At 42.1% G+C, this 22764-nt stretch overlaps 3 protein-coding genes and 1 long non-coding RNA gene across 4 annotated transcripts in view; 3 read left to right on the plus strand and 1 right to left on the minus strand.

The window, feature by feature from the left end:
* hoxd9a (homeobox D9a) overlaps positions 1-1125 on the plus strand; it is a 2902-nt gene extending 1777 nt beyond the window's left edge. The window contains exons 3-4 of the mRNA XM_019857576.1: positions 12-279; positions 638-1125. Of these exons, the coding sequence (XP_019713135.1) occupies positions 12-279; positions 638-882 (513 nt within the window). The 3' untranslated portion in view covers positions 883-1125. The remainder of the gene's footprint in view (positions 1-11; positions 280-637) is intronic.
* A 5271-nt stretch (positions 1126-6396) lies between these two features.
* The window catches only part of hoxd3a (homeobox D3a), a 17385-nt gene continuing 1017 nt past the window's right edge, over positions 6397-22764 (plus strand). Inside the window, exons 1-3 of the mRNA XM_019857633.1 lie at positions 6397-6566; positions 19692-19751; positions 21149-21753. Coding sequence (XP_019713192.1) covers positions 21267-21753 — 487 coding nt within the window. The 5' untranslated portion in view covers positions 6397-6566; positions 19692-19751; positions 21149-21266. The remainder of the gene's footprint in view (positions 6567-19691; positions 19752-21148; positions 21754-22764) is intronic.
* Positions 10078-15359, plus strand: hoxd4a (homeobox D4a). Its single transcript, XM_019857634.1, has 2 exons — positions 10078-13414; positions 13683-15359. Exons 1-2 carry the CDS (start codon positions 13009-13011, stop codon positions 13979-13981), a joined length of 705 nt encoding a protein of 234 aa, XP_019713193.1. The 5' UTR covers positions 10078-13008; the 3' UTR covers positions 13982-15359.
* LOC109507901 (uncharacterized) lies at positions 18140-19749 on the minus strand. Its single transcript, XR_002166559.1, has 2 exons — positions 19165-19749; positions 18140-18261 (listed from the first exon to the last, which is right to left on the minus strand). It is a non-coding gene; the product is annotated as an uncharacterized LOC109507901 (long non-coding RNA).

Consider the following 22764-nt stretch of genomic DNA (forward strand, 5'->3'; position numbering starts at 1 on the left):
ACGCGCACCAGTCCGCCCCAAGAGGCGTTGGGGCGCGACCCTGGATGGACCCGGTCCCCGACCTCGTCCCCCGCTTCGCCGGATTCCCCCCCGGCCGACGCGCGCCCTGTGCTCCGAAGCCGGAGCGTTCCCCGCCGAAGATCCGCGACGCCAAGCCGGGCCAGGAGCCTCGAAGTCGGCCTTTTGTCGAGGATGTCCCCGAAGGTCCGGAGAGGGCGCAGAGTGGAAGTGAACTTTCCAGCCACAGCGAGCCCAAAGAGGAGAAACAAGTTGACCCAAGTAAGTAGAAGCGCATGCATGCAAATCGCCCCCAGGGCTGATTTATAACTGTGTGAGCTGACTGCGTAAAACGGGATGTTTTACTGACCCATAAAAGTGTCCTGGAGCCCACTGCTACACCGCGGCCCAGTACGGACGGAACCCGCCCTGTTTTCTTTTTTTTTTTTTGAGTTATTACACAGGATTCTGCACTTTTTTGTGCGCGCATTGGGGGGTCAATCACAACACTCCCGAAATAGATGCTCGTAAGGAAACACCTGGATGGGAATGTAGGGTTCTCTTGTGTTTCCAAAAACAATCCTATTTATTTATTTATTTATTTATTTATTTTTTTGTGGCTCCCAATTTGTGCACGCAGGCAACCCGGCAGCGAACTGGATCCACGCACGCTCCAGTCGGAAGAAGCGCTGTCCCTACACCAAATATCAGACTCTAGAGCTGGAGAAGGAGTTCCTGTACAACATGTACCTGAGCCGGGACCGGCGCTACGAGGTGGCCCGCATCCTAAGCCTGAGCGAGAGGCAAGTCAAGATCTGGTTCCAGAACCGCAGGATGAAAATGAAGAAGATGAACCGAGAGAGAGGCGGAAAGGAGCAGCTATAGGATTGCACTCAGGACAAGTTTGGATTTTTATTTTGAAAAAAAAAAAACACAATTTCTATGATTTGATTTCAAGGCACCCAAGAGACACTGTGGATCACGTTCCAGCGAAGCCATCATTTCTCACTTGATCTTTTTTTTTTTTTTTTTGCAATTGAATAAGGTGACAAAAAGGGACGCGAGTGTGTGTGTGTTTACGTGTGGCCTATATTTGCTTTTAGTTGTATATAAAGATTTTTCACCGTTCTTTTGTCTGACCTTTCTGTTGGAACACATTTGGAGGCAGGCAGCGTGCATTAGACACACAAAATGTGTGTGTGTGTGTGTGTGTGTGTGTGTGTGTGCGATGCGTTTAGTAATAAACAATGTTTATCACTAATACATCTGACCTTTCTGATAGAATTGCACGTTTATTTGGAGGTAGTCATTCGTGCATCTGTGTGCGTGTGTGTGTGTCTCCACGGGTTGTTTTTAGCTGTTCGATCGTTGTATATCAACATTTTTTACGACGCACTGTCTTTTGGTGAACCCATTTTTTTTTTTTAGCAGGCATGCGTGCATTGAACGTGCATAAAGCTTGCGTGTGCGCGTGCGTGTGCCGCTTTTTGGCCAACAAGCTTAGAAGTGAAAACATATTTGCAAACTCATAGATATATCTAAAATATTTATAAAATATTCAGGAGAGCCTCGAAGTTGGTGATTTCTTCTATGTACCTAATCGTGTGTGCGTGCGTGTGTGTGTGTGTGTGTGTGTGTGTGTGTGCGTGTGTGTGTGCGTGCGTGTGTGTGTGTGCGTACACATTTATATGTCTTTCCTTTTACATACAGAGACATAAATAGTAAGCTACATAAAGAATACTTTTCTGTAAAATCTGACGATCGTAATTCCAAATGAATGTCACCTCATGTGCTGCGAACGAGGCATGCTTCAAATGATCCGAGTGTTTCGCGTCTCATCCCAAATAAGTTTCATTGGAGACTTTTCAATGGGGGTGTTTATGATCGGCCGATATCATTGTCCAGTTTGTGGGCTTTTAATGACTTTAGAACAGGAAGAAATAAAGCCATAGAGATGGCGAGACGTCTGGCCTAAATGAGTTTATTGGTACTGGCAGTCAGTAATTACATCGAATCCTATTGAAGCCTCCTTTCCCCTCTCCGGGCCCTTCTTTTTTTTTTTGTGCGTGTGTTGCTGATAATCCAAATGTGGACACAAGGGTGTCTGGCCGATGGATTCTTGCACAGGAAATCACCCCACATCTTAGTGCTCATGCCGTTAATTCCTTAACTCTGGGCCCCACTGATGGGAAACTAAACTCCACTTCGACGACGTCGTCCACCCCACCCCCCCCCTGCGCCCCCCCCCCCCCCCCCCCCCCCCCTTGTGCTACATAGTCCCGCCTAATGCGGAATGAAGACACAAAATTAACTTTTTGGGGTTAGGTCACAGTTGTGTTCTGTTTTTTCACACGATCACTAGAGTCGCCATTTGGCGCTAGAGGGCGCTGTGGCTCTTTGAGTGTCAACGAAACAAAATGGCGACAAAAGGAGGGATCAATCATGTACACTTTGATTAAAAGATGTTAAAAAGGACAAAAAAATGTTAATCGTAATAATGATCCCTGTATCCCGTGATGTCATTTGGCTTATATAATTACAAAACCAACGGACAAAACTGGATAGTAGTTACGAGTAAGATAATCATGCATATAGGAAGAACTGTAAAGTAAAACAATTGCTTCTTTTAAATAATAATATCTGATAAAATATGATGGTCCATACTTTTTATACGTTGTAATAAGTAGTGGAAACATTTATACTACAAATATTTGGCTACAGCCTAACTCATAGAAAATGTATGGAAGCATATACAAGAGTGATATGAGTCTTCTATAAAGTACTTGAATTCGATAAAAAAATTTTAAAAAAGTATCTTCAAAGAAAATAACTCTGATATAAGTTAAACTCATCTTGTGGAATATTACTTGAGTACAAGTCTTACAAGCCCCTGAATGTCATACTTGGGTAAAAGTACAAGTATTTAATCTTAACAGAAATTAATTTTGGTTGAGGTCAAAGAATTGTTGAATATTACTTGCATGAAAGCCGTCGTAACGTGCCTGACATTTGCTAAACCTAAAAGTGATATTCTTATGTGTGATGTAGTTAGACTAATGGAAGAAAAAGTACTCAAAATAAAAAAAAAAGCATCTTCAAAGAAAATAACTCTGATATAAGTTAAACTCATCTTGTGGAATATTACTTGAGTAAAAGTCTTACAAGTCCCCGAATGTCATACTTGGGTAAAAGTAAAAGTACTTAATCTTAACAGAAATTAATTTTGGTTGAGGTCAAAGAATTGTTGAATATTACTTGCATGAAAGTCGTCCTAACGTGCCTGACATTTGGTAAACCTAAAAGTGATATTCTGATGTGTAATGTAGTTAGACTAATGGAAGAAAAAGTACTCAAAAAAGGAAATGGGTATCTATTTTTAACTAATATTGATTTGTTTTCTTCAGTGGTGCAGTTAAAGATCTGTCCTGGCATCAACTGACCTCAAACCGGAAAGAGCGACCATAATAAGACAGGCAGGACTCTTCTACGCAGTTCAGGATTTACACAATACTTTTTTTATTTTGTTGTAAGTAGGAATGATGATGGATAAGGGGAAAGTATCAAATAAAAGCATCCAATTTATTCAGTGGTTGTAATGGAGTAAAAGTGAAAGTTGCCAGCAACATAAACAACGAAGCAATGGATTTAAAAAAAATGTGCAGTGACTATTTGTACTCCGTTAAATTGCAAGCCCATAGGTTCTTTATACAAATACAGAGATGAAATCGGTTGCCATGCCTGAGTGTGTGTGTGTGTGTGTGTGTGTGTGTGTGTGTGTGTGTGTGTGTGTGTGTGTGTGTGTTGCGAGGTCAACAGTCGTTTAATCGTTTGTCATAAAAGCGAGGCCTGCCAAGAGGAAAAATGTGAGGCTGTTACAGGAAATCTAAACTAATGGAGCAGTATAAAGCATGTTATATTAAGGCTCAGAGTGATTAGTCGCCTTAATTACAATCACTTGGATCAATCACGAGGATTAATTCGTGCACTTTTCATTTTCTAGCTTCCGCACCACTTTCGAACTGTGCTAAATTACAAAGTAGAAAAAGAATAGCTCATCACTAACGTGGTATTCTGCTGCACTATAGCAAATAGAACCACAAGACTCCTGGATCCGTGATAGCATTTGATCCACTCAGCCGTGCAACACTCAAAACATAATACAGCCTTAGAGAGACGGTCAGAAAAAGCACTAAAACGTGTTACCCACATATTTTGAGCTTTTGTGCGTTGGAATTGTATGCTGTTGTTTTCATATATTTATTCCAGGCCCTCAGAAGACGATAAAAATGTGCAATGGCCTCTGGTTAGGAAAATATTCGTCCCAAATAATATCCTTTAGGTTACATTACATGAAAATAAAATTATTATTATTATTATGATTATTATTTTTGTTATTATTATTATTTAAATAATAAATCAAACATCGTGAACAATTAAAAAAATGTATATAATGTATATTGGGCAATTACATTTGGCAAATAGCAGCCTATAATTATAATACACGGAATTAAAAATGGTTATCGTTCGATGTACGGTACTTTTAGGATTATTATTACTGGCATACAGGTTGCTCCTGTGAGATTCTCGAAGACAATATTTTCTTCTGCAGGACAAAAGCACAAGTGTGACGTTCTATTGGGGCGCCTGCGTGTGACGTCACACTATTGCGTGTGTCGCGTTTCCAAGAGAGCGGATGCACACGTTCTGCGTGTCAAGTGTAAAAGACTAAACTTAATATTTTTGTTGAAACAAATGTGTTAAAAAGAGCAACACAGTGGTGGCAAACACAAAATAAAGAAAAATAAACTATGTTAGGTTGAGTGTTGCAAATTTGCGATATTAATGAGCATTGTTTTTTTTTGGAGGGGGTGGGGAGGGGGGCTTTCAACACAGCTATTTTTTTTGCTCTTTGTTTTATTACGCTACTTGTCACGAGCCAATAATTTTTGTAGTCTGCTGGCTTGGGTCTGGTTTTGATACGCTGATAAACCAAGCAGAACTGATTGAGGCTGGTTATAAAACAAGAAATGAAATTTAAAGATTTAAAAAAGTACAACAGACTTCTTTGAACAATGTAAAAATGTCTATTCTTTGAAATATCATTTTAAGAATGAAGATCCCCTATTATCTGAAAATGGTACACGGCCTACCTCGCTTCAAGGCCGTCAGACCATGTGATTTCTACTAGCCAATCAGCGCCCAAATCATATTACCGAAGATGCTGTAACTCTAATAGAAATTATCATAAATGTAATAGAAATGAAAGAAAAAAGATTAATAATATTAATAATATAGAACAGTCATGTATGTTTTATCTCTTACTGTTACATTTAAGGAATGGGCTTCAAGCTTAGCAGCTATATATATATATATATATATATATATATAAATTATGTTATCAGGATGATGAAATAGCCTTCTCCATTCTATTGTTTTAAACATTTTCAATGGGGTTTATTTGCAATCTAACGTTTATTCCAATTTCAAAGGACCAAAGGATGAAACACACACACACTCGCACACCAAAACACACACACACACACACACACACACACACACTCACACAAAACACAGAACTGGCCCGCAGTGCGAATAAAAACAAAAAAATCAAAAAGGTACAGCAACAGAAAGCCTGCAATCCAAGATTAATCATGCACAACAGCACGACTTGAAACCTTTTAGACACGAGCAAAAAATGTATTTTCGTTGACAATCATTTTAATTATATGTAAACTCCTGGTGTGGGATTTTGCTTGGTTCGAAATTAAAAGCCTGAGGTTGGGGAAATGAGGTCTTTTTGTATTGATGCACATTGTAAATACTGCGCAGTCTCATACACATATAATTTTGGGGGGCGAATAACATATTTGCCTCAGTCATCTTTAATTTACAGACACAACAAAAATATATCCATGTGCTCACTAAAGATTGTAGGGGGATTGATGTCTGTGGGGAATCGAGTCAACTGGACTTTTTTTCTTAAAAAAATCTTCAAAAGGTCGAGAATAGAGCAAGGTAATTATACTATTAGGCTAGGTTGCTTACGCAATTCTTTTTTTTTTAAATCTCAAAATGCATGGCTCCATATAACTTCTCGTCTTTAGTGGTAACATTTTGTAGATTTTAGGCAGCAGAAGGCGAAAAGGAGCCTGCTTGGGCCCCTTGCCTTTATGCGCCAAAAAATAGGAAGAGTTACTGCAGTGGAAATTCCTTTTTTTGTGAGAGCACAATTTACAGCTTGGCACTCGACGCCTTTATGAGCTTCTATGGCCTGTCATTGGATGACACTGGTCATGTGTGCGAGGCAGCAAACGTCTTCATGGCTCTTTTGCTCATTTCCCATGCAGGCAGGCAGGCTGAACCCCCCCTCCTCCTCCACCCTCCCTACCATCCCACGTACCCCTCCTCCCTCCATCACCTCATTCTGCGTCTATATGCTCTCCAAAGCGATACGATGTCAAAATTGCCAGTCGCCTCCTCGCTTCATCGAGGTCAACTTCAGATCCGGCAACGTCCAATGCAAACGAGTCCACGTCGACGATTAAACATGGATTATCCGCCATCGATTTGTAAGTTGTTGTGCACGCGACTGCATGGGAAATCTGACAGCTTCCTGTTGCATATGCCAAGCAGAACAGTGCGTGGCAGGTCGTTTGGACGCACTGTGCAGATGAGCTAATAATCATCATCATTCTATTTTTGGGGATGTATAGTGACAACGTCTTTATTTAAAGAAACGAAGAGCGATTTCGATTGTCCACGAATGACAGTTTAAGCAATCGATTGCTTCTGTCTGAGATGTTTCTTTTTTCATTTCAAGTCATTTCTCCTGTCATTACGAATGTACGACATGCATTTGAAATTATTGTTTGTGAATAGAGTGTGTTTAAAAAGTGTGTAGAGTGTAAAAACGCTTAAAACTGGACTAGTTTAGCGAACTTGTTCTTGCCAATTCTGTCACGTTGACATCAAAATAGCTTCCTAATGCAAACCGTTTCTTTATTTTGTTTTGTTTTAGTTTTCTTTTTGCTGGGTGTTGGGGGTGGGGGTGACGTTTCGCTGATTTCAGCTGTTGGAGATGGGGCCGAGTGAACAAAGACAGTATTTCAGTGTGGCCTGACAGGCAGCTGCGAAAGTATTTACAGCCTCACTGCAATGCGGCAAAATGGAGGGTGCACAGCACAGACAGCAGCAGCATAGTAGCCTGGAAACACACGGAATCATGCCATCTTTCCGGACTTCGATATGCATTTTACTTTTAGATTTGTATTACTCTTTGATTAAGTTCATATGCTCCACAAAGGACTCGCGAATATTCTTGCAGATTTCAATATGCTAAGATTAAATGGAGACATTTGCCTTCACTGTTTGACTGTCACAAAATATTTGCAGTGTAATAAGTCATATTTTTTTATCTCATTTGTTATGCGCTTTCGGTTTAATGTGTAATTAGACGTTTTTTTGCCCACAAAGGCCTGTAAAGGCTTTAGACATGCATTGCAGTAAAAACACGCTTCAAGTCAGCCACTGACAAACAGAGGCAAAGAAATCTATTGTAAAACTGAACGAAATTAAGTTCAAGTTAATGTACATTTCCAACAGGTGCCTCCTTTAACATTCTTCTCGCATCACTACAGCGTACAAACGTTTGGATGTCGGGAGAGTGGAAAAGGGGGGAGGGGGTGCAATACACAAACCTCCAGCAGGAGGCGGTGTTGCCCAACAGTCAGCCTCCGTTTGCCAATGGAGCTGCACTCCGATTGGCTGTGAAGCACTGTCACGTGACTACTTTTGCCTGTCTCCTCAAAGGAGCTCTGGGGACAGTCATAGACAGTAATGCTGCATTTCTCTGCATGAATTTAGCCATAAAAATAGTTTGCTATGTATTTCTTCAACCATATAGTAATTGATAAAGGATATTTATGATGAATGAGGTGCAGAATACATCACCATCAACGTTATCATCTTGACGTGCCTCACAGGGGGGAGGATTGGCTGTACGCTTGTAAAACGTCACTTTTGATGGGCGGCACTAAAATGAAGTCAGTGATTCCCAACAACTGTGTGAAGGATCATCAGATGTGCTTATTTGGTCCGAAAATAATTATTGATGTACACAAACACGCTACCTGTGTTCATCTGTCCGTGCCAGCGACATATAGTGACAGGCAGAACAGTTAAATGTTCTTCCACTAGATGGCAGAAGGTACAACTGACGTTTGTGTCCACCTGTTGCCATGCAGGTGTTCAATTAAACTGAACGAAATTCTCCAAATTTCTCTTACTCCTCCAACTATTTGTACCACTCATACCATTACTGATATTACTATTACCCTTTCGACTACTTGTACTGCTACTACTAATATTACTACGACTAAAGAACTACGATTGGCCCTTCTCTTACTGTTACTACAGTACTACTAATACTACTATTACCCTGACTACTAAGAGTAGCCTACTGCTACTACAATTACTACTAATAGAATAACTACTATTACTCCTCCTCCTACTAGTCCCTCTGATACTACCACTATTAATATTTCTGTTACTATTACTCTTCCTACTACTTCTACTGCTACTACTATGACAATACTACTACTATTGCCCCCTCATGTTACTAGTACTGCCACTACAGTACTACTAATACTACTATCACCCCGTCGATTAGTACTACTGATAGTAATGATAATTGCTACATCACAGTTGGTACTACCACTCCTAATTCTATTACTACTGCGAAATAAAACACGAACGAATACAAATTAAAAACAACAATTCAAATCAATGGATACTATTCATCTATTATTATTTTTAGATGTGCTTAAATGTATTCATGATGGATATTTTTCTTCTACTGCTCCCACTCATCAGCATCATCGTTGTTATTGCGGTGATTTATTATAAGATAAAAACTATTATTATTCATAAAATAAAAATAAAATAAAATTCTACAATAAAAATACAAATAATGGATGTTCCGGTATGACTCTTTTTTCGAGGGGTACTTTAATGAAATGTCAATTCCGGGATCAACTACTACTACTGCTATGGCTATTATTATTATTAAGAATAATAATAAAAAATAACAATAATAATATAAATTAAGCAAGAATACATACAAATGAATGGATATTATTTTATTATTTTCTAGGGGGGGGGGGGTTAAATGCAAGCTGTGCATTTCGGTGCACGTGTCCCCAATGGTGTCACGAAAATTGACCTCCCTCACTCCTTCCTTCCTTCCTTTTTCCTTCCATGCTTCCTATCGTCCTTCCTTCCTTAGTTCCTTTCTTCCTCGCCTGCTCCGCAGGCTCACAGCCATTACTGCGGAAGTGCAACTTCAGAGGATTATTTAAGGAGCCGCGCGCTCTTGTGAGTGGCTGGCAGGAAACACGTGACGCCATTAAAGTTTGCTTTATGGCCCATGGCTTGACAAGACAAAATATAATTCGCATTGTGTATCGGAGAGCGGGTCCAGATGGGCCGGAGAGGAGCGCGCTCGGCCGGACGGCCGCTGGGGGCTGCGTGTCGGCTACCGAGGTGGAAGAGGCGCCGGTCGTGCTGGGGTGTGTGTCGCCGGCACTGCGGTAAGACGGCGTTTTATCATTTGCTGCATGGGCGTATGATGTCACGCACACACGCCGAATGCTGATTCCTGCGTGGAAAATGGGGCCGGCTGGAGTGGAGGGGAATTGGGAGGGGTTCGGGAGATGACGGAGATGACGTTTTACAGGACTTTATTATGGTGATTTTTTCCCCTCTTAATTATCCTGTTTCAAATGTGATTCAAATTCTACGCGTGGCTTTAAATACGTTCGTGAACCGTCACGATTTGGAACATTCCAGCGTTGTTAATTTGCTGATCTGCACTGCTGCTCCGGTGCATGAACGTTACTGCTGTCTAAAATCGCATCGTTATAAAAATATAATAAACTATTTGTCGTGTGTGGCCTCGGGGCCTGATGCACACCCTCTCTGCCTAATTTCAGTTCTTAACCAAAATAACTGACGGAGATGTGATGAAAAACGACCCCCCAAAAAAACGTTCTAGGTTTCGAATTTAGCAAGATAGTTTCCTTCTGATATTTAACAACGCGTCTCAGTGTGACATCAAATAATTCGATCTTCTCTACGGTCTTATTTGGCCCTCTTTAAAAGCAGCAGTCCCCAGAAATGCCGCTGAGTGGAGAGAGGCCAAGACACTTGCTTGGAGCGTTTCGCTGAAAAACGCTGACTGTATGATTCTTTTGTGCTGCATTTCGGCTTTGACCCGTCTCAAGTGCCGCTGACCTGGGCAAGGTGAAAGACAGGTCAGCCTGTCTCACTGACACACACGTGCTAATAGTCTTGCATCTTCCTCTTTTACGTTTGTCCTTCAACGAATTTGGAACGAATTTTGCCAAGTTAAAATGCTCTGTACAAAAATCTCATCCCGTTCATCTTTGTTTCAATTTGTCCAATCAAGAATGTTTAGCAAACCTCCATTTGGAAGAAAAAAATGTATATATATATATTTTGTATATGGGGAAATAAGGAACCTGCTAGTGCCTTTTCCTACAGGCACATGACCTGTTATCTAATTATCTTATGGAGCAACATGCATGCTCACTTCAAATGGATAGTTTTGGTCATTGGAGCAATGACACGAAAATCTAAAAAAAAAATGTCAAGGATGTTTATTATGCACAATAATTAATCAGTAAGAGTGAAAGCTTGGCTGCCGAGCTGTGTAAGTAGCTGCCACTGTGCTTATAGTTAATGGCTAAAAAGGGAATTGGTCAACTTATGCCCCCTTTGAGCTGTCAGAGGGCCTGAATTATTATTTTTTTTGTGGGGTGGGGGGATGAGGGGGGTAACTTTGGGCTGTGTGGAGATGACCAGGACTTGGGTGACACATCGACAGTTTATTTGCAAATAAAAATAAAGGTGCTGCAGAGATTCTGCGAAACCAATATTTGAGTGAGTGAGGGTTAATTTCTAGCTCTAAGTTGATTATTCATTTTGTTCTTTAGATAAAATATGAGGACTGATATTCAAGGGATATACAGTATATAGAATCACTGGTTTATGGTTCTGCATAATTGAATGTATTATTGTTTTAAATTATTTTAATGTCTTTCTTGAAGGAAATATTGCACTATTAGATGATTAGCCTCCTGCATCAAAAAAAATAACTAAGTTACTATAACTTGGAGGTGAAATACTGGTGCAGTATTAGGTTGGATAAAGATCTGGTTTATCATGAAGAATTTTTGGCACTATGTGGAGGATCTGAGCATTTAAAAAAATGAAATAAAACTTAAATCAGCTAAAGAAAAATAGCCCCCATGCTAACTTTGTAGTTGAACATCTGAATTGATTTTTGCCTTTTTCAGATGGCTCGTAATTTGTTTTGCAAAAAAAAAAAGTCAAACCTGAAGGAAACGATATAACTTGGAAAAGGTGAATAAACAGTTCTAATTGAGAGGAATGCCCAAAAGAGGCCGGAATAACTGGGTCATTATCAACAGGCAAATGGCGGAAATTGTAGTCAAACACGCACACACACACTCACACACAGGAAGGAAGTCTTTGGGGGTTGCGGTGGGGTTTCCACGTGAAGAAGTTTGCTTGACTTGTCTCTTCGCCAGCTCAACTTTGATTGTTTCATGTTCATTTGCTCGGGAAGGCCTGCCGTCGTCTATATATACCCTGTAGAACCGAATTTGTGTGATGCAAGTCCAGTCACAGATTCGATTCTAGGGGAGTATATGGTCGATGAAAAGACTTCAATGTATATACGCCATCCCCTGACGCATTTAGTGCACAGCTATAGACTCGGGGTAATGCCCGCATCAACTCGTTGGATTTGAAAAGCAAGCTTTTTGTGACAGCTGGCTTTCCCGCGTTTCACAACAACGAATTTCCAGAGCTGTCGTCCTTGTATTGAACCCCCAACTCCAAGAAAACAACTCAGCGAACAACTTTCGAGCTCGCCAACTAAAATTGTTGCCTTAAAACTCAATTAATTATATGATCAAGGTTTTCCAACTTCAATGACTGTTTTAGGACAAGTTACACAACGACGTAAAAAAAAAAAGAAGAAAACCCCAAAATGTCAAGGCAAGAAATGTCGATAAAGTTTTAAATTGGGCCATTCAAAAATATATATTTTAAGTTTCGCTCATGTGAAAATTGTCTTTACTGTATTTTCAACAAAGAAATAATAGTTTACAGAACTAATCGTCCTTGTATCGTCCAGGCATGAAGCCAACAACTTGCTAGCTTTAGCTTTAGCTTCAACTGTTGTTGACATAAATGTTCAGAATTTATATTTTGAAGTTGTTCAAACATAAATCACCATAGTAGCCCCCCACCCCCTAAAAAATACAAGTTCTGTTTTTGACAGTGAAGTTGTTGTTGTTTGAATCTCGTGCAAGGGGCGCACACGCCTCCCCTCCTCTTGTTTGTGCGCTTAATGAATGATTCCCAGAGGCGGCCAATTGTTTGCGAGATGTGGCAGCAGATGAAGGGATGAGATTGGTGTAACTTTTAGATGACCCCCCCCCCCCACACCCCCTTGACAAAGACAGTCGCCATCAATTGTCCTCACTCTGCTTGTATACCAGGGGGGGCTTCTTCTTTGTCGCTTTTCAACGCCACAAGCGCATCCGAGCTCGGTGGTGGAGGCTCGACTTTTTTTGTTTTTGTGTCTTCTTTTTGAGCATAATTCGAGATATAAAGTGGTTTTGTAATCCCCGCGGCGGGACCTTTCATTTCCAGGCGTGCACGCAAGCAGATGTTTGAAGGTTTATTTTTCCTCCAGGAGTCTAATTAGGGGCATATTTGGAGAGGATGAAATTGCTCTTTCCTTGTCTGTTTACCCGTGCGAGCAGCAGCGTCACCTCCATTGGCCCGCACGGTCACATGGTCCGCTAACTTTATTCAGTTGACACCAAAGTAGGAGGGCTTTATGGAGGCAGGAAAAAAGACAACTGGAGAAAAATTAGTATTTTCTACCTTCACAAATTAATGGCCATGAGTTCGTATATGGTCAACTCCAAGTATGTGGATCCCAAATTTCCTCCCTGCGAGGAATATTCGCAGAATAACTACATACCTGAGAGGGGCTCAGACTACTTCAACCCCTCGCAGGACGCTGACTTTCAGCACCCGGCCATCTACCCACGCGCTAACTACCCGGAGCAAGCGTTCGGCTGCAACGCAGTGCAGGAGTCTCCGCTGCAGCCGCGGGGTCACGTCCAAGACAGAGCCGGACAAGCGAGTCCGTTCGGCGCGCGGACGGAGCCGGGCGAGTCGCTCCAAGCGGCCGGAGCCAGGCCGTGCGGCCAACAGAACGCCAAGAGTCCAAACGGAGTCCAAGCCAAGCAGCCCGCGGTCGTTTACCCCTGGATGAAGAAAGTGCACGTCACCACGGGTGAGATCGCCTTCTACTTTAGAAACCACGCCGTGTGATGTTTATGGGAGCTTTTGAAAGGGCTTGCCAATTACACGAGTCGTAAATTTGATGGCTGAGGGAGGGAAACAGGCCGCGAAACAGGAGAGCTTAAAAAGCTCAAGGGTGCTTGCAATTGCGGTTTTGTGTGTGTGCGCGCGCATATAAACCCCATACAATTGCGCCCCCCCCCACCACCCGACACTTTCCACATTTCGCTTCATAAATAACTTTTTTTAATCCCTTGCAGTGAATCCGGATTACACAGGGTCCGAACCCAAACGCTCGAGGACGGCTTACACGCGCCAGCAAGTTCTGGAGCTGGAGAAGGAGTTCCACTTTAACCGCTACCTGACCAGAAGGCGACGGATCGAGATCGCCCACACGCTTTGTCTGTCCGAGAGGCAGATCAAAATTTGGTTCCAGAACAGGAGGATGAAGTGGAAGAAGGACCACAAACTGCCCAACACCAAAGGCAGGTCGGTGCCGACCCACGGCCACCTGCAAAACCTCCACAAGGACAACAGCACTGACATCACGTCCTTATAAACCACAACAAATTCACCTGCATATGACTTTTTTTTTTTTTTTGCATGGACTGAAAATCGTTTTTTTTTAAATTTTTTACTCTTTTATTTTTATTTAACAACAAAAGTCAGTGTTGACCTGAGCCTGAGACGTTGCAAAATAAACCAATCAGTATTTTCCCAGAGAGGTTCGACACACTTCGTGCAAAGAGGCGCCATAAATTAAAGCAACCCTTTTTATTTTTTTGTATTTTATTTTGGGTTTTTTTTCGGAGCTGTGGGGGGGGGGGGCTCAGTGGATTTAAGAGTGTGGTCTCTCGTGGATTCACGCTGGCTTCAAGTCTTAAAAGTAGCTTTATTTAGCACGGAGAGGCCGTTCGTTCAAAATTACACGCAGGCAAAAAAAAGAAAAAAAAGCTCCTCTCGCCAACGCACAATTTACTTGAAGGAAAATCGCAAGCAGGAAAACAAATCTCCTTTTATATATATTCGCTCTACTTCGTTGCTTGTTTGTTTTAACTTATTTTGTATAAAAATCTTTTCTTCTTAAAAAAAAATCATTCCTTGCATACGAATAGCCATAATTATGCTTCCTTGTTCATATTTTCCTCTGCGCCACGCCAGTTTCTTTTTGAAACTCTTCCCGCATGACGCCGAGTTCATTTGAAATACTTGCGAATATTTAGCAGAATTGTTGAATTTTTATTTATTGGTCATTAAAAAAGCTGTACATTTTTTTGTATCGCGCGCGCACACGATGAAGTGAATGCTATTCCTTCTTGTCATCTTTTACAAAGGACACTATTTGTGCATGGCTTTACGTCGTCTTAGTTTAATGTGAGAATGTATTTTGTCTTTAGTTACACAAAGGAGTGGAGGGTGTCATGCCAGGTTAAAAAAAAAAAAAAAAGAAAGAGAAAAAAAAATCTTTTTTTTTCTCCCCCGGTTTTGTTTTAAACCCGTCATTGTCCGAAAGACAAGAGAAGGCCCAGAAAGCTGTCCCAGCTCGTGGAGGTCTTGCCGGGGAGGTATTTGAGACGAAGGTCGGTGGCAGGTTCATCCAGGGGACACGCTCAAGCCGCGAGGGATGACCCCGACACCCCTGACCCGGCCGAACGAGCTGCATTTTCTCCCTTTTCGTCGTCACAAACAACTCCGTGAAGCATTCAAAGCGAGTCGATGTGCGTGATTTCTACAACGGAGTTCTTTCTACAGCCCCCCCCCCCACCTCCTGAAAAAAAGACTCAGTATCTGATGTTCCGATAGATGCGTCATTGTCAATACGCAATGTCTTTTACTGGTCTTATTTTTGTACATGCTTTCTACCTTGTATTTGTGCATCGGGATGTGAGAAGTATATTGGAAAACAAATAAAGATTTCTACTGATTATGCATTTAAATGATGGCAGAAAGAGAAACGTGTCTGATTTCCGTCAATTCAATTCAATCGTTCAAATGAGGAATTTGTAAACAAAAAAAACAAAAAAACAAAACGAGTGCTTGAAAAAAAAATTGTGTGTCAGCGTTGCTTGAAAATATTTACCAAATAGTTTTTTGGGGTTCGATTTTGACGCCTGAGGTGCCACATGCACGGGCGCTTTTGGAAAACATCGGCCAAATGTGCGCGTTTTGGTTGCTCTTATTGATTCGTAACGTTGACTAAAATGCTTCAGGAATAAAAAAAAACATACGTTGCATACATGTGGAAACGGTCCGTTTCTGCAATAATACGTTCTACACTATATTGACCCATTTTCTCTCTGCTTGAAGTCTCTCCTCATTTCTCTTCGGTCCCTTTAAAAAAAAAGCTTTGTTGTAAAACAAACGCAGTCTTGTAAAGTAGTGAGCACAAAAAAAAAAGAAAAACACATTTGCAAAGACTTGCAAGGCAGAAATTGCCAGGTGAGACGGAAACCTTCAGCTTGAAGTGAATATGCTATTTAAGTAAATCTGATTCAGTTAAAAGGGGCCAAAATGAGCTGCACTGGACAAAAACACAACTTGATTTTTTTTTCTAAGACAGTAATTTGTGTTGGGACAACATTAAAATGTACATCATTGACATCTATGGCAACAATGTCAGTGAGCGTAGCAAAACAAGCAATTTTTTTTTTTTTTGCTCCAAAACAATTTGCTAAGTTGTTTTTACATATCTTTTAAGTTGTGGGGACAATACAAGGGAAAATGTGTTCTGTAAATGCTTATTTCTTTGTTGACAATACGAGAAAGCCAACTTTCACGAGCAAAACTAAAAAATATGTTTTTGAAATTGTCCAACTTTAAATTTTATCTACACTGGGATAGCCTTGAGTTGAGTTGAAATTTTGAATCTGCTCAACTTTTTTTTTTTTTTTTTACAGCGTGCAAACTACCATTTTCATTTAAACGCAAGCAAAGTTGCATTTTACGACGAATGACGCGCTCACGAGAGCAGTGAAGACTGCATCCAGCCAAGATGACAGTTAAATAAAAGTATAAAAATGAAAATAAATGCCTTAAAAAGAGCATGCATGCAAGCAAGCAGATACCAAATCGCACTGCTTGCGCTGTGTGTGCTTTGGTGTAAACGTTGAGTGACTTTTTGGAAAACATGTGGTCATAAAATCCACATAAAATGATTTCAAGTGAGACCCGATGACTTGCTCTCGAGTCCCATGAAAATCCCCAACGTGATTTCAAATGGCACCAACAGAGAAAGGCCACACACCTTGTTGCGGCTCATATCAATATCACACGAGAGACCTCGAACAAGACATGTGGACCCCCCCCCACACACACACACACACACACACAATCGCACGCTCTCCTGTATTTGACTCCAAATCGAATCAAAGTGATGTCCTTGAACGCATCGTATATATGCAGGGCGACCCCCCCCCCCCATGATAGCATTCACATCTATAGGAAAGTGTGTGATTGGACTACTACGTGTTGGGGTGAGCATCCGCGCTGACCTACATGGGCGAGCGCCAATAAATGGCAGCCGAAGGCGCGTTGCCACTTGCAATGACAGCCGCATGCGCCAAGGCTGCTTCCCCGCTGCTGCTTCTCCCCATCCGGCCATATTTGACTCTCCTCTCCTCCCCCTCCGCCTTCCTCGCCTCTTAACAACAGCGCGTCGTCTTTTTTTTTTCGGGGGGGAGGCATTCGCAGAAAAAAATCCACGCCGACAGCATCTCGCTGGAAACTTGCTAACACCACCCCCCCTACCCCACTACCCCCCTGCAAATCACGTGACCGCCCGGATAATTAATGCAGCTCCCCGTTGCCCCCCTCGAAGCTCGGCGTCGTCATTAATCGCGAGGACTCTATCTAGACTTGAAAAACTGAAAAGATCTTCCGAAGGAGAGGGGGGGTAGGGGGGACAATAATACCTTCTAAGCAGCGCAGCAGCGTCGGGAGCGACACATCCGAACCGATGGATGCTCGGGTAAGGTCTGATTATTTACTGCATCTTGCGTGGCCACTTGATTTTGGATTTTTGGGGGGTGCGGGCGTGCATGTGCATCAATTTCATTTGCCATCAATTCAAGTACGATTCACAAATGGGTAGAAATGGAACTTTGACACTTGTGCATGGTTGTAAATCATTCCCATGTAATTCCTGAAAGGGTGTGAGGGTGGGAGAAAGGGGAGGAGGGGTGGAGGGTAAAAGGGGGGTGGGGGGGGCTCGAAAACTGTAAATCTTTCACTTTTATGACCCTGTGAACATATGCTGAATCTTTTTCTTCACAGCAAGCCCAAAAGCCTTCCAAAAAAACCTTCTTCATCACAAATGCTTTCTCATTGGCTGTGTTGTTGGAAGACACGCTTGTTGTCTCCCTGTCAGTGCTGAGAACAATGGCCTTACCTTTCCAGATGGCTTGTCATATGTAAAATGAGTAGCGTGCCCCCCCCCCCCCGAGAAAAAAAGGTTTACAACTTGAAACGTGCAGATTTTGTGAATGGAATAAATGTGAACGCAGCCTTTGTGTCCAAATGGATCGCTGAGGTGGAGGAAGAACAAATCACGTGGACAAATATGCTCGCATCTTGCTGGGCACTGCCTTTATTTGTCATCATAAAGCTCCCCCCTCCTCCCCAAAGCAAATATTCTACTGTTTAGGTCTCAAATCTATACGGGGCCTTACACTTGAATTCCTGCTATTTCACTTGCTGATTGATTGCCAGCGAGGTTTTTTTCTCCCCCCCCCCTCCTTTCCTTGCTGTGCAGAAATAAGGATACCCAATGTTGGCTGTTTATTGGTAGCTGAGTCCTCGCACTCTTTCGGGAATACTGTCTCCACTGGTGTATGGAAATGTCTGCAAAAGAGCAAGATCAGGTTTAGGACAGCATTGTGTGCACACAAAAGGAGGCTGAAGGATTTATTCGACAAGGAGTCGGAGAGCGAACTCACCATCCCTTTTTTCTTTTCTTTCTTTTTTTTTTACTGTAAATGATGAATTGACGCGCACAGGTAAGCAGCTGCATGGCGCAAAGCAACCTTTAAGCAGGTTAATTTGATGCAAGCGTGATTTATTCCACGCGGAGGCGGAGGACACTCGTTAAAGCGCTCGCGGATGCAGTGGATGCAGAGCTCCCCCCCAAAAAAAAGAAGCTTCGCAATTTTTGGGAAGGAGAAAAGCCAAATATGATGGAGACGGAACCCGGTGCACTTTTTAGCTCATTTCCACGAAAGCCATCACGAAGGGAGAAGTAGAAGGCACTTTTCTTCTTTTTGACTCCCGGATCGTAAATCACATTAATTTGTTGTCTTATCGTCACAATGGCGTTCGGCGTGATTTATGTGGTTTGAGCTGCGCGGCTTTGTTAAAAAAAACCTCAAGTCATGTGTTGGGATTTACGGACAAAGGAAAAGCGTTTCGATTTACAGACCGTTTTCTCAGTTTCTGCCGCGATGGCCTTTAATTTTAAAAAGTCGGCATTACAATTTGATTCTTCTTATTTCCACATGAAGGAATTTAAATCGGAAGCGTGATTTTTAATCATAACGCAGCTTTTTTTTAATGGCTGCAGTTTACACAAAGAGCAGTTCCAAATTTCAGATGAACGGCGGTTGTCCAACTTCACTGCAGCACTCATGACTAGTTGTTATTTATTCTATTTTTTTTCCTCTGACGTTTCCCTGCAAATAATTCGGTACTCCATCGTGGAGATAATAAGTGTCGACGCGATGTCGGGCCCATTGTGTGGAGCAAACTTACCGTAGCAGCGCGTAGGCGAGGAACACTGCGCCTTGAATAGGCGAGCATGTCTGCTACTAGTCGCCCAGTGGGCCGAAGCACTCGAGCGGCCCTATATCGACCCGCTTTGATAAATAATTCCACATCCGAGCCGTATTTTAGCCATCCATTCCCATAACGCGGTCGAATTTCTCGCCGCCGGGTGTGAAGCGTCGTTGGCGTTGTTTTTTTTTTTTGCGCAATTCGGGCTTCTACTTAAAGCCTTCCAAACGGCTCCTCGTTGTTCATTAAACGTCTATTTCAAAGCCGCATGACCCAAAGGTCAGGCAAAAACAGCTTATGGCTGCTAAATATCGTCTTTGTGTTTAAAAGTGCACACGCGGTAGTTTTTCGAGCGGTTGAAGGCGTCACGTGACACGCTGCTTTAGCGACTCGAAGGGTTATTTCAAGGGGATGTAAAAAAATATATTTGTCACGGGTAGAAATGTTTATTCTTGCACAATATATGCACGATTGGTGCGGTGAGAAATTGTACTTGTGTTTTGCAGGTGGAGCTGGGAAGGGAGATGTATCTTTAGAGGACGTCACAGACATTTGCGCAGATTTGGGTGAGTAACACACACACATATACACACAACAAACAAAGCCTTTTGTTGTTTTGTTTTTCCTCCCCTCCCCACAACATAAAGTGAACCTTCAATGACCTAAACACGCAGACACGAGGCATGGAAATGTCATTATTCGCCTCCAATATCCGAGGAACTGCAACACGTCGTCCAATCGAACAATAAACATGCAAACGTAAAACAACGAATCTTCCTTTTTTAAAAAATTATTTTTCACGCAAATCTTCTCGATGGCGCCTAAAATTCTGCGTCACTGCCAGCAACCGGCCCACTTTTGTATGAGCAACTCGGCACCATATGAAATTCTTTCGCCTGCCTTCCACCTACGCTTCGTTGTTTTGCACTTGTAGTCGAGTGCAGTGTATGTGTGTGTGTGTATGTGTGTGTGTGTGTGTGTTTTGCTTTGCGTGTAAGACGCGCACATTTGCGCTCATAAATTTTGCCGCGGTGGCTCACAGTGACAGGTGCAATTGTTATGCAGCACGACGAGTACTACCACCAACATACACGACGCAGTCTGCTTTTGATATTTACGAGGTGACTTTAGGACGCCGATTACGACCTGGTCGGCTGTGCAAAATTAATTCTTCACCATATTTGGCCGTTATATATGTATACACACACACACACACACACTGTTTATTTTTGAAGGGAAATGTGTGTGCAAGTCAAGAAAATGTACAAGGGAAAGGGACGTCATTACAACAACAACAATAATAAGAAAAATAATAATGATTATATTAATAATCATCATCATTATAGAATGATGATGATGATAATAATTATTATTAGGTTTGTAATAATTATATTTTTTGTGCAAAAATTTAGAAACAAGATTGTACACCGCTGCACATGCCACGCTAAAATTGAAATGCAACGTCTCTGTGCTTCAACTGTTAAGTATTCAATTGTATTCGATTATGCAAGGTGTGTTGAGATCATATACAATTGTGCCAACCACGCCCACACCGACGATCACAGTATGCCTCCCTCCCCCCCACACACACAAATGCATTTCGTGCATCAATATAGTTATCGTATTTTGGAAGATCCATGTGAGTGAGAGCGTCTCTCCATCTTGAACAATGCACAACTCGCTTTTGTCAGAGCTTGTGATAAGTGAAAAGGCCTTTGTGTGTTGCTGTGTCAAATGCTGATTCAGCTTCACACCGAAGCCCCACAGAGAGTCTTTTGGAGCTGAAGTTAAACTTTAACTGTTTTGTGTGGCCAAAAAAAAAAAAAAAAAAAATTGAACAAGGACCTAACTGGCGCTGGAACGTGCATCACTGAAACGCACACCTTTGAGTGACTGCATGGGAAGTACGATATATGAGTTTCTGAACCTTCAAATATGTTGCGTCATATTTTGGGGTGCATAGGTGACAGACTGGAGCCAAAGTGGGGGAGGCCAATCACCTGAAAAATTACACAAGCACCGCCACTAATGCCATTGGAGAGACGCTCCCTGCGTGATTGTCTTTGAGTGAGCCAACAACAATGCAGAAAGCGACGTACTACGACAACTCTGGACTCTTCGGGGGCTACACTTACCCCAAGGCTGACTCGTACAACTACACGCACCAGCCCTACCCCGCGGCCAACATCGACGCGGACTACCAGGGCTCCGTGTGCCCCATTCAGACCCCTGCAGTCAGGCCGCTGACCCTCAAAGAGAGTGACTTAAATGGGGACTGCATGCGGCAAAGCAGCAGCAGCAGCGGTGGCGGTAGCCAAAGCAACAATAACCCCAATAGCAACGGCAGCAGCCAAGCGCCGAGTGTCACCGAGCAGCAGCAGCAGCAGCAGCAAGCCGGAGCCCCGCTGCCACCCTCGCCGGGATCCACCGGCACCGCGCCTCAGAAGAAGAAGCCTCCGCCGGGGAGCAGCAACGCGTCACCCGCCCTGACCAAGCAGATCTTCCCGTGGATGAAGGAGACGCGGCAGAATGCCAAGCAGAAGACAAATAACAACTGCCCCGCCGCAGGTATGATGGACATGCTTTGTGCACGTTATCGCACTCTCGCCAAGTAATCATGTCGAGGGGTGTCCAACTCGGGGCATGGGGGCCAGATAAGGCCCGCTGCGCACCACTTTATGTGGCCCATAAATCAAATCATCTGCATCTAATTCACGTTTTTTTTTTGCTACAAAATATGTGCCAAAAAGCTTTTGAGAACGCTGAGATAGTGAAAATATTGTTTTTTGTTACAAAATCCATTTTTTCACTACCTAAATGATTAGCCCAACCGCAGGTATGATGGACATGCTTTGCGCACGTTATCGCACTCTGGCCAAGTAATCATGTCGAGGGGTGTCCAACTCAGGGCATGGGGGCCAGATAAGGCCCGCTGCGCACCACTTTATGTGGCCCATAAATCAAATCATCTGCATCTAATTCACGTTTTTTTTTGCTACAAAATATGTGCCAAAAAGCCTTTGAGAACGCTGAGATCATGAAAATATTGTTTTTTGTTATAAAATCCATTTTTTCACTACCTAAATGATTAGCCCATATCAGCAAATGAAAATCAATATTAAACGACAAAAATATAAATTCAGTGATATCTTTTATTTATATAATTTGTTGGAATTGTATGCATGTACATTTGGGCTGCAACAGACTATTCAGTAATCAATTAATTTGTCATTTTTTATCCATTGATGAATCAGACAGAATTATTTGACATTTTAATTTCCATCCCTTTATTAAAAAACTGCACATTATTTCAAAATGACAGTCCAAAAAGTGCACAAATATAAATAGCTTATGATTCAGTTACTGGTTCAGTCAAAAAGGCAAAAATGTTGATCAATGTTTTCAAAAATAACAACAGCTGTTTGTTCAATAGTTGGTGATTAATTTGGTGCACTAACATCAACCTGGAGGGTGCTTTACCCGTCACTTTTCTAAAGAATCGGTATGAACCTCAAAAGTATCCCAATGGTGCTGTATATTTATTGCAGTATATTATACTATATATATATATTATACTAT

Source organism: Hippocampus comes, unplaced genomic scaffold, assembly GCF_001891065.2.
Source record: "Hippocampus comes isolate QL1 unplaced genomic scaffold, H_comes_QL1_v1.1 scaffold359, whole genome shotgun sequence".
Classification (NCBI taxonomy): domain Eukaryota; kingdom Metazoa; phylum Chordata; class Actinopteri; order Syngnathiformes; family Syngnathidae; genus Hippocampus; species Hippocampus comes.